This window comes from Miniopterus natalensis, chromosome 1 (assembly GCF_054644295.1).
Source record: "Miniopterus natalensis isolate mMinNat1 chromosome 1, mMinNat1.hap1, whole genome shotgun sequence".
Lineage (NCBI taxonomy): Eukaryota > Metazoa > Chordata > Mammalia > Chiroptera > Miniopteridae > Miniopterus > Miniopterus natalensis.
This window is the reverse complement of record NC_142081.1, coordinates 194,367,230-194,378,372: the sequence shown is the minus strand read 5'-3', so window position 1 is coordinate 194,378,372 and position 11,143 is coordinate 194,367,230. Positions and strand designations below refer to the sequence as shown.

The window sequence follows — 11,143 nt, the reverse complement described above, 5'->3', positions numbered from 1 at the left end:
CGTGCACAGCCCACGCTGCCTCCCAACTTGCCTTCATCTGAAGCCTCTTAAAGAGTCGATATTGTCTTGAGAATCAAGGAGCCTTTCTCATCAACTCTCCTGCAAGATTCGAGCTCATGAGATGTCGCTCTGGCTTTTCTCACTTAATTCTGAGAAGACATGAAATCACCCTGACCCTGGGCAGGTGGCATATCATGGGTCACCTTCTTACTCTCCTGAAAATGCCAACTCCAAGTTCACATCCCAATGGAATAGCTCCCTGGTTGATCTTTTAAAAATTAGTTACTGCTTTTGTTGATAAAGAAATGTAGGTGAGGAGGTAGCTGGGTGGAGGGCGGTAAAGGGGGAATGGGGGACATCCATGATACTGTCAACAATAAAAAATAAATTACAGAAAAGAAATGTTACTTTGGAACATATGAAATTTCTGTTTTGTGGGTCAAAAGTGGCACCATGTTGGCAATTTCATATGGTTCACCCTAACACAAAGCATAGAGAACAAATATAAGAAATACAAAGAGTACATAGGTCTCCATCCTATTCCAATCTTCTGTCTTCTCTCCCCAAGGCAATAGCTCTGCCAGAGATTTGAAAAACAATTGTATACAATCTGAGACATATTCTATACATATATTAATATATAAACCTATGAAAGTGTGCTATACACACTGTGTTTTTTGTTCTGTTTTTTAGCATTTATTTCTTTAGCCGCATCTCTTAGAATCAATCCCACTAACCCCTCCATGGTTTTCAGCTAGTCCCTGTGGGTAGGCCTGTTGTTTCCAGTGCTTTGCTGTTATAAATAATGCCACAACCAGCACTCTCACCAGATTTAGGTAATTGTACCTAAATCTCTCAAAGGGAAGTGATGAGGCTGAAGGGCTTGTGATTTTAAATTCTGAGACATATCGACAAGTTCCACTCAAAATGGGCTCCACTAATTTACATTCTCTCAACAACATGTTCTTTTTGCTCCTTAGTCTGCACTTTATATTTGTCAATCTCATGTCTTTGCTCATGATTTGCAGACATTTGGGGCCATAAATAGCTCAGATTACTTAACAAAGTTGACCAAAGTGGCAGTGCCCAGGGTGCTTCCACGGGCCTGCTGGCTCTCAGACCCTCCTCCATCCATCCACTCCAGCACAGCCTCCGTATGTGTGGGGTGAGGGTGGGGGGACAGATGCAAACTCGTTTCCCGGACTCCCTCCATCATTGGCTTCAGGTTAGGATCGACCAGTGGAACAGAGGAGGGAAGAAGTTGGGACATTGTCTCTCTGCTTCTGGTGGCATTTCTAGCAGCCTTGACGCTAGTTCCCCTGAGAGGGTTCCTCCCTCCAGTGTCCCAGCCCCAGCTGCGTGCCCTGGCCCCGGGCTCGGTCCCTACCTGCTCCCTGTGTCTCTCCAGCCCTGGGGCTGAGAGTAGGAAGCTCCTGGCTATGGGGCTGCCTCATGGTGCCTTGTTTGTCCTTTTAGCTTTTCTACAGTTATTGTAACTGGTTCCCCGTCTTCAACCACCTCTGTTAACCCTGTGCTTTAGCTTTGTGAACTTATTCCCACCCCCACCCTCTGACCTGGACACTGAACTGGTTCACCTGGCTTGACAGAAATGAGGAGACAGGTCATGTTCTTAAACTGTTGGCAGGAATAGAAGTTTTGCAACATTTTCTTGGCAGGCAGTTTGGCAATACGTTCCAAGGGGTTTTAAAATGTGCGTGCTCTCGCCCTATCTTTTAGAGGTACAAGTTGAAATGTTTATGAATGAAATGCTGTGTGTCCGGGGTTTGTTTCAAAATAATCCAAGGGAGGGGATAATGGGAGCCTTTTATAGGTGAAAGGAGACCGGCCACGAGCTGACCGCTGTCTAAACTGGGTGAAGGAAACTTAGACATTTATTACACTTGTCCCTTTACTTACAAATGTTTGAGTTTTAAGATGATAAAAATCCTCTTTCAGAAGCACAGTGATGGACCTTACAGTCTACTTTCTAGGAATTTTCCCTAAAGAAAAACATTCTAATGTTAAAAAACACAAAGATTTATTTTGAAGGATGGTTCCTAACAGCATTGTTTATCATAACAAACAACTAACAACAATCTAATTTTCCAACAGTGGGGTCTTACCATAACTGATGTTGCTCCCTTCACATCTGCCAGTATCAGCTGTGGAACCATTTTTGGCCACATGGTTTAATAATAAAGATAAGTAACCAAGCACTGAACTATGGTCCAGAAACCCTGTAAAAAGCTTCATGGGCCCGGCCAGGTGATCAGAGTTCGATTCCCAGTCAGGGCACATGCCCGGGTTGCAGGCTAGCTGATCAATGACTCTCTCATCATTAATGTTTCTATCTCTCCCTCTCCTTTCCTCTCTCTGAAATCAATAAAGATATATTAAAAAAAAAAAAAAAGCTTCATGGACAGCATCACATTGAATCCTCCCAACACTCTGCAAAGATGGTAAGATCCCCCCAATTCTGCAGTCAAGGGCTGGGAGGATCAGAGGAATGAAATGACTTGCCTGGGCCCCTCAGACACTGGCGAGGGGCGGGAGAGCAATGGTTTCAAACCCAGGTCCTTGCTTTTTCTGCTGCATGGTTAGTGCCTTCAAGTCATTATTTATGCCTGGAGTATGGGCTCTGGAGGCAGGCTGCCTGGGGAGATGCCAGACTCTGCCTCTTACTCACCCTGACCTGGCAAATCTCATACCTCCCTGCACCCCCAGTTCCTTATCTGTAGGATGGTCTCTAGGATGGGCTTGAGGATGCGAGGAGACCATGCTGGGATCTCAACCTTGGCTGCACATTGTGATCACCTGTGGAGCTTGAACCACTTGCGTGGTTCTGGATTTGGAGTGGGTCACCTTGTGGGATTGACTTGGGATGGGTGGGGAACAGGAAGTCATCCCTTAGATATTTTTTGCACTGATATATGGGAGCCTGCTTATGAATTCACTGGAACTAGACATAGAGAAGCCAAACAATGGTTGAACAGATTTTTGAAAAATGCACAGAACTTTATTATTTTCATTAATTCAGCAGAAAGTGCATTGCACTGAAATCATCCCCTGGCTCACTCAGCTCAAAGAGTGGCCATTACTGCTCAGATATACTAGCTTTGTGGGCTGTGGAAACAATGCATTCAACAACCTCTGAAAATCACACCTAAGGCAATGAATGGAAAGCAACTTCCAAAACTCAAAAACAAAAATTACAAAATCTGTTTAAACAATCCCCTGCACACTCATAGAAGTGTTCATCTTGCAGAGAACTTGGAGAGCTTTACAGCATCCTGGAGGGCTTGGATATGACACTTAATAGACTCTGCTCTCTTTTTACCTCATTAGCATGAATCACCCTGCACCATGGTGATGAAGAACTTGCACCAAGAGCTCCAGGACTCCCCACAGTATTCCAGGGCTACCTTCTTCTGGTTCGCCATGTCTTGGCCCTCTATACACTCAAGATCATTCAAGTCCATGGTCTTGGACTCTTCTGGGCCAGAGAGGGTGTTCTCTTTGACCTTGTTAGGCTCCATGATGGAGGCCTCATTGACCGAGCTCTGCTCCCTGGGAGAGGGCTCCATTGACTCCTGGCTGGGTTTCTTCTTAATGAGAGTAGAGTTTACCAGCTTCAGATTGGATTCTGGAAACTTTTTCCTGCACACTCTGGTCTTCAGGATGCTCTTGGAGTCCCTACACAGGGCCTTCTGAGAGCGCAGGCTCCGGCCAATTTGTTTCCAATAGACGCCCTTTTTGCTCGACTCCAGGCATGCGGTTGGGTTGCCAGTAAAGGAACAGGAAAACTTGTCATCCTGTCGTGTGCAATCGACCTTCAGAACAATGTCCTCCTCCTTCTGGGTGACCACCCATCTGCAGTCGGCTTGGTCTTGGGTGACAAACTTGCCTTTGGTCAGGTGCTTGGGTGGCTGGCTTCTCTGCTCAGTCTGGGGTTTGCCTGGAGTATACGTTTTATCTGTGGTGGCTCTGTGGACACCTCTATTCTTTGCTTCCTTTTTGCCTTCCACCAAGAGCACCTGAGTGGCCAGAAGGAGGAAGGCCAGCAGGATGAGGCTGTGGATCCTCATGTCTTCAGTTTGGTAGGAACCTGTTTGACAAAAGGCAGGTGAGTCAATGCCAAGCAGCATTCCAGCAGTGCAGGGCTGCAAGCTGATCCCCGGCCACCCCACCACATGCTACCCGCTTAGGAGTGAGTTCAAGAATCCTCTGGTTCCTGGAATTACTAGACAAGCAGCCCATCTATTCACATTTCTGCTTGACTGGTGTCTTGAATGTCAAAAACGTCCTACCCTTCCTTCCTTCACCACTCTCTGAACCTCGTTAACTCTCACTCCCTCATTCAGTCACTCATTTGCTCACTCAGGCCTTTATTCACTCATTCAACAAGCATTTGTGGAGAACCCACTATATGCCATGCTCTAGACTAGATGTTGAATGCATCAAGGTAGATAAGAAAGTCTCACATCTTAAAAACTTAGAGGCAAATCATTGGGGATTCTCAATAGCATTGACCAGGATTCTGTCCCAGCTGTGTCCCCAGCTTGATCTTGGGCAGCTCACTCTCCGCCTCTGGGTCTCAGTTGTTTTATCTGGAAATCAAGGCATTGGATGCCATAACTGCCCACTCTTCTCTAGCTCCGGTGTGCTGGATTTCTACCTCACAGTTCTACATGGACTCAGATGATCACACTATGAGAAAGGACATGGTAAATGCCATAAAAGAGATGTTTGATCTAAGGTTAAACACGCATGAGATTTGTACACTCTGAGATGGGTGGGTTTGTGAGGAAGGGCATTTGGGATGAAGTAAGAGCACAAGGAAAGGCATGAAGGAGGGGAGATAATCCCATTTGACTGGGCCAAAGGAACCAGGGTGGGTAGGGGTGAATTTCCACCTGAGCATTTAGACCGTTTTGTAGCACAGTGCTGGGCATGTAGAATGCCCTTTATCAATGCTTTCAAAAACAAATCATTGAATAAACAAGATGACCTTAACTGCTACACTAACCTACGTAGATTTGGTCAGGTGGGCAACAAAACCACACTTAAAAGGAGACGAGAAATAGCATTTCTACACACCTGACCAGTGTCTGATTCTCACCTTGTTAATCCACACAGGAGCCCTCCCAGGCAGGTAATAATAAACCTCTCCAGGTAACAGATGTGACAGTTAAGGCTCAGACTGGCAAATAAATTGCTCAAGATCCCATGAAGGGCAAGTGGCAAAGCTGGGACAGGCAGGCAGAACTTGTCTCTCTGGTCCTTTATACCACTCTTCTTGCCTTCACCTTGCTCTGCCCTTCAAAAATATTGGCAAGAAATAAGAAAGCAATCACGAACAACTCAGCATTGGGTTTGGCTTAATTCACGATGACAAGATGATTCATATCATCAGTGCTCCACTTTAAAAGAAAATACTGATTTTTTTCAAAAAGAGGCTGGCCTGGGAAATGGCTCCGATCTCATTTCCACCCTCAGGATTTGACCTGCTATTGGAATTGAGACAGTGATGGCACATGGGCTCCCAAATGAAGGCGGGTGGGAGGCCAGGTATACCAGATGACCCACTCATTCCTCACGGCATGGGGACTCAGCCCCCGCATGTCTCCATGGGATCCAGACCCCAGGAGCCTGAGGTCCTCGGGGAAGCTGGAAGTGGGGCAGGCAATCACAGGCTTAAGAGAGCCAGGCTCTTACCTTGTTCTGCGTATGCAGGTGCAGGGCAATCCCAGATGCCAGAGCGAGCTTGCAGGCTTACAGCTGTCTCATCTGCAGTGCGAGGCAGGGAAGGCCCCTTTTATAGGAGCCCAGGCAGACAGGGCCTTCAGGAGGCGCACACCTGAGAACCTCTATTCACACTGCTCCCGGCCCCGCCCCTTCGGAGGGAGCCAGCTCCTGCAGGGAAAGTGGCTGGTGTAATCCCATGGGCTTGGGCGGCGGGTTACACTCAGGACACTAGACTGTGTCCTCCAAGCCCTTCCCTCTCCCCCAGCGGCCAGCCTGGGAGCACAGCTCAGACTTGCAAAGACCCTCCTTGATGGGACAGGGACCCCAGCAGCAATATCTCTGGGGAAAGTTATAAACAACAAAAATAATCATAGCTGCCAAATACTATGCTAGGTCCATTTTGCCCAAAGCTCTCTGTTTGTTCTGGTCACATCCACTCTATGATACTGGAAGGTGTGATGCACCCATTTTACAGATGGAAAACTGAAGCATGGAGATATTCAGGGGTTGTCCAAGGTCACACAGCTAAGAGCATGAGGGGCTCAGAGTTGAAACCTGGGACTCCCACATCCATTGGCTGATCTTTTCCTACCAGCCACTCTCAGTAAATCTTTGGTGAGTGAGTGGGTGAGCTGGGGGAAGCCATCTCAGTTTCTGAGGTCCTCTTTTGCTGAGGCGCCTGAAGTTAATGTGTGGGCAGAGGAGCCCCTGGGCTCCCAACAGCTGGTGGACAGCGAGTTCCTCACCTGGACTCTCTGCTGAAAATACTGACCTTCAGGTCACATGTGGGAACTTCATTCTGGTCAACTTTGGTAGGCAGCCCCCTCCCAGAAGTACATAGGTGAAGCCCCGGACACAGCATTCACCCAGCCCCTGTCACAGTTGTCACGCAACCTCTCTGAACCTCTCTTTGTTCATCTACAGTTTGCAGACAATAACAGTACCTCCTTTAGGGTTTCCTACTAAATTACTTATGGGGCTGAGCTACTAACATAAAGTGAAGGGGGGCAGATTTGGTTCATAATGGGAAGTTGAGTTGTATTCTTTAAAAACAGACATAATTTGTTTTCATGTTAAACAAAGAGGAGACTCAGTTCCTCAAAGAAGATGTGGACTTCTCTATATTTTGTCACCTCCCTTTTCATATCTGGGCACAAGAGATTGTACTTTTCTTCATAACTCAGCCATAAAGAAAGCACTACTACATGAATGGTAATAAATGAAAACCAACCTTGCCTTTGGGACCGAGAAAGTAAAGGAGCAGGGGGGACTGGGGCAACCTGGGGGGGAATGGGGCAATCTGGGCAGGGTCTGGCATCTCAGGGTCAGCACTCAGCCCACCTGATTGAGAACGTGTGGCATTGGGGCCGGTATTTTCAGACATCATGATATTTTTTTTGTACATACATTTTTTTTTTTTTTTACATAACAATTGAGACTTCTTGAACTTTTAAGAAATGCCTCAACATCCAGATGTGTGTATGTGGAACTGGGTTGGCATCTAATTAAAATTTTCTAAAAGTGCTGTCCTGGCCCCCAATAAAGACACTAAAAGCCCTAACTGAGGCTGGATTCCGCTCAAGACCCACCTGTTGAGAATTCCAAGGTCACAGAGCTTTGGATGTTGACTGGTTTACTCAGTGGTTCAAAGAGTCTTTTGGTAAATGCCATTGGAGGTGGCCATTCCCCCAAGCTCCAAGCCTCTTATAAAACTGGCTCGTGAAGAGATCCATCCTCATCGTCCTGACCGCCACCTTATAGGACCGTGACCGCCCCAGATAGGCACTGACAGTGCGGAGTTTTAGGAAGTTATTATATGCAGGCAAGATAAGGCAGCTTTGTCCCGCGGGGGGATAGAGATCAGGGTGGCCTCTGAAATAATGAGAAATTCAGCTTGATCATCAGGACACAGCCAGGTTTTGTTTTTTCTGAAGGAAGATGGCAGGTCAGAACCAAAGCCTATTTAGAGGAAACACATGGACTCCGGGGCCTTTTCCGAGAACTGTTTATCTATCTAAGCTTCAGCAGGGAACCCAGAACTTCCCCCACTGGCTTCCCACCTTCAGCTTTCCTGTGATCCCATCCCAACCTCGGCCTTGATCTTTCTATTTCAAGCAAGGGCACACAATTTTAGACCAGGCTATGCAGACCTTTCCCTATTGTCTCAGCCTGTTATTCCAAACTCATTTGCGCGCACACACACACGCTCCAATCTGCCCCGCCCAGAGCTGGTTAATTCAGCATGGTAGTAAATAACTTTACGCCTCTCAAATGCAATTTAAGCACCTCTTTTATTGAACTCTCACACATCAAACCAATATTCCCCCTGCCCAGGGCCAGGTACCAGACAGCTAGGGATGTCCCTATGCCCCAAAGCCCAGTGCAATTATTCAGACCTGTCAATCCCAAACTGTTCACTCTGTCTTTCCTCACCTCTCCCTTGGAAACCCCAATAAGGGCCGTGGCCTCAGCTCACCCCTCCCTTGTGATTCTGCCTCCTCCTCACCAAACTAGATGCTTCCCTCGTGGCCCCGCATGGCATGGCATGCCCCCTTCTCTTGGGAAACGTAAGTGATAAGGTTTTCTTTCCACGGCATTCGCCTCTCCTATAGTCCCTCAGTCACCTCCATGAATTAAAATCTCAAAGGTACATTTTTGAGACAGTGATCCTACACAACCCTCGCCTCCTGGAAGTCAAAATATCATAAGATACAGAATATTAAAACATGATCAATCTGTCCTCTGATGTTTTCGCATCTTATAAAGAGTAGTTGGTGTGATCATGGAGACTTTTAGGGAACAGGGCATAAGCTGCCCCAAACAGCAAAGAAAACATTTTATTACGAAAGTAGCACTGAGGAACACAAGTAGAGATGTGTGGAGTCCTTATAGGCCAGGGCATAAATAGATTTTCTATTTGTAAGGCATAATCCAAGAAAATAGAGCTGGGATTTTGGGAGGTCTCTACTATTAAAAGTATAAGTTTGACAATAGTGTTTTGGTGTATTTCTTGGGTCAAGGTGGCAGGTATGGCAGTTTTGTTATTAACTTATGAACTGATAAGTTAATAAAGTATATGTAAAGATTGGTGGTATGTGTGTAATTAAGGGGAAGAGCTGCCTGTGGTGGTGAAGATCAGAGATGCAAGGCAGGAGGTGGCGGTGGCTGCAGGAGGTGGTGGCTGCAGGAGGTGGTGGCTGCAGGAGGTGGTGGCTGCAGCAGGTGGTGGCTGCAGGAGGTGGTGGCTGCAGGAGGTGGTGGCTGCAGCAGGTGGTGGCTGCAGGAGGTGGTGGCTGCAGGAGGTGGTGGCTGCAGGAGGTGGTGGCTGCTGGAGGTGGTGGCTGCAGGAGGTGGTGGCTGCAGGAGGTGGTGGCTGCAGGAGGTGGTGGCTGCAGGAGGTGGTGGCTGCTGGAGGTGACAGTGGCTGCAGGAGGTGGTGGCTGCAGGAGGTGGTGGCTGCAGGAGGTGGTGGCTGCAGGAGGTGGTGGTGGCTGCTGGAGGTGGTGGCTGCAGGAGGTGGTGGCTGCTGGAGGTGGTGGCTGCAGGAGGTGGTGGCTGCAGGAGGTGGCGGTGGCTGCAGGAGGTGGTGGCTGCAGGAGGTGGTGGCTGCAGGAGGTGGTGGCTGCTGGAGGTGACGGTGGCTGCTGGAGGTGACGGTGGCTGCAGGAGGTGGTGGCTGCAGGAGGTGGTGGCTGCAGGAGGCGGTGGCTGCAGGTGGCAGTGGCTGCTGGAGGTGGTCGCTGCAGGAGGTGGTGGCTGCTGGAGGTGGCGGTGGCTGCTGGAGGTGGGTAGGAGGGGAAGACACTGAGGAGTGGGAGCTCTCTGCCCCGGGGGCCGAGGGAGTTGACTGATGTGAGGCAGGGTGTCCCGGGCTAGCAATAATCTTCATTGATTTCTAGGGTGGCACAGCAGTAGTAACTTCTACCAGGTTTCCTTTAGCCATCGGAGGGGGGGGGGGTACATTTTGGAAGAGAGCAAAGAGTAGACCGGGATCATGGGCCAAGCAGACAGTGAGCTCCGAAACCCACTAGGAGTCCTAATTTCAAAGGAAGAAAAGCCAAAATATGTCCTGGGTCCAGTTCGTGCCTTAGGAGAGGCAGTCCACGGGCACTGCGAGGGCAAAGATTTGAAATCAGGGTGAAGCTGTCTCTAGCGCAGGGCTTGGGGTCTAAGGCGAGGTCTTGGGCAGCTGCCATCTGAGGTGATACAGTCTCCACGGTGAGCTCCTGGGCCAGGTGGTGTCGTCCGGGCCGTGGGACCAGAGTATCCTTTCCAAGAGGGCCCCACTCGAACTGATGTGGGTCTAAGCATTTGCCTTAACTGAAACTGGCTTATTTGGAGGGTTCAGGCCTCTGGATTGTACCCCAGAGAAAGCACTTAAACCAGGAGTAATAAGACCCATGGTCTACTGAATGGTGTCCAGCTGCTCCTGATTAGTTTTTATTTTTGATGGAAGGGTAGGCTTTGAATCAGTCCCAAGTCACATGAGCAGCTAGCTTGCCTGGCTCTGAGACAAGGTACAGCTAATGGGTTTCAGAAGATTCTGTGCCTTTCAATCTGCCCTCTAAACAATATTGGGTGGCAACAAGATAGAAAGTTTATAAAAACAGGTTAAGGCCTGGGGCAAAATAGAAATCTATATAGAGGTTTATTTGCCAGGCTAGAATATTAAAACAAGCTGTTGAGGAGACCATTGTGTCTCTCAGTGACACCAGTTCTCTGGGAACGCTCAGGGCCATGACAGCTCCATTGAAAACTTCCCTCTTCCAAGAGCCCAGCACTGCGCCCTGTGGAAGCCCCTGCCTGCAGCATAATCAGTCCCTCTCCCCTCCTCCTTAAACAAAATCTTTTCAAATCCATATTTCCAGGAGGCTAACCTCCCCCCCCCCCCCCCCCGTCTCCTGTGTGCACCAATTTTTTTTCTTTGTGTATCTTCCACATTAGCTCCTGGTGATCCAGAGTGGCCTTTGACATGAGTCGCCGCCTCCTTTTCTGGGGTGTCCCAATCAACCTCAGAGGGGCTGGGGTCTACCTCCATGAGAGCAATGTAGGCAGCTCCTGACTTTCCAACAATTTTGTTCTAAGGGGAGGATGTTAGCATGTTGATAAGCAGGGGTACTCAGGAAGCCCAAGCACACTGGCCAGAGATTTCCAACCACTCATAAGCTCAGGGGTTTCAGGGGTTTCAGGAGCCAAATGTTATCCCTTCCTTTCTTTATTCATTAAGCATTGGGCCACCAGTCTTTAGGGATGTGATCCCTCATGCCACACTGAGTCCTGGGACGAGTCATGGGATCATCAAGGCAAGCAGCAGCAAAGAGATTTGTCCTTGAAGCAACCTTAACATCTGGGAAGTCACAGCTTTCCAAAAGGAGGGCACCTTACACCTAGCTTCTGA

General features: G+C 48.5%; 1 protein-coding gene across 2 annotated transcripts; it reads right to left on the bottom strand.

Moving 5' to 3' along the window:
• Positions 1–3,341: 3,341 nt before the first annotated feature.
• Positions 3,342–4,085, bottom strand: LOC107544161 (fibroblast growth factor-binding protein 1). 2 transcript variants are annotated; one of them, XM_087817034.1, is made up of 2 exons: positions 3,555–4,085; positions 3,342–3,521 (listed from the first exon to the last, which is right to left on the bottom strand). In XM_087817034.1, exons 1-2 carry the CDS (start codon positions 4,083–4,085, stop codon positions 3,342–3,344), a joined length of 711 nt encoding a protein of 236 aa, XP_087673160.1. The 2 variants fall into 2 exon arrangements, with proteins under 2 accessions (XP_087673160.1, XP_016077431.1); XM_016221945.2 differs by having other exon boundaries at positions 3,342–4,085.
• Positions 4,086–11,143: the final 7,058 nt, after the last annotated feature.

Excerpts from the sequence above, each read along its gene's own strand:
- LOC107544161 (XM_016221945.2), bottom strand. The coding sequence starts at position 4,085 with ATGAGGATCCACAGCCTCATCCTGCTGGCCTTCCTCCTTCTGGCCACT.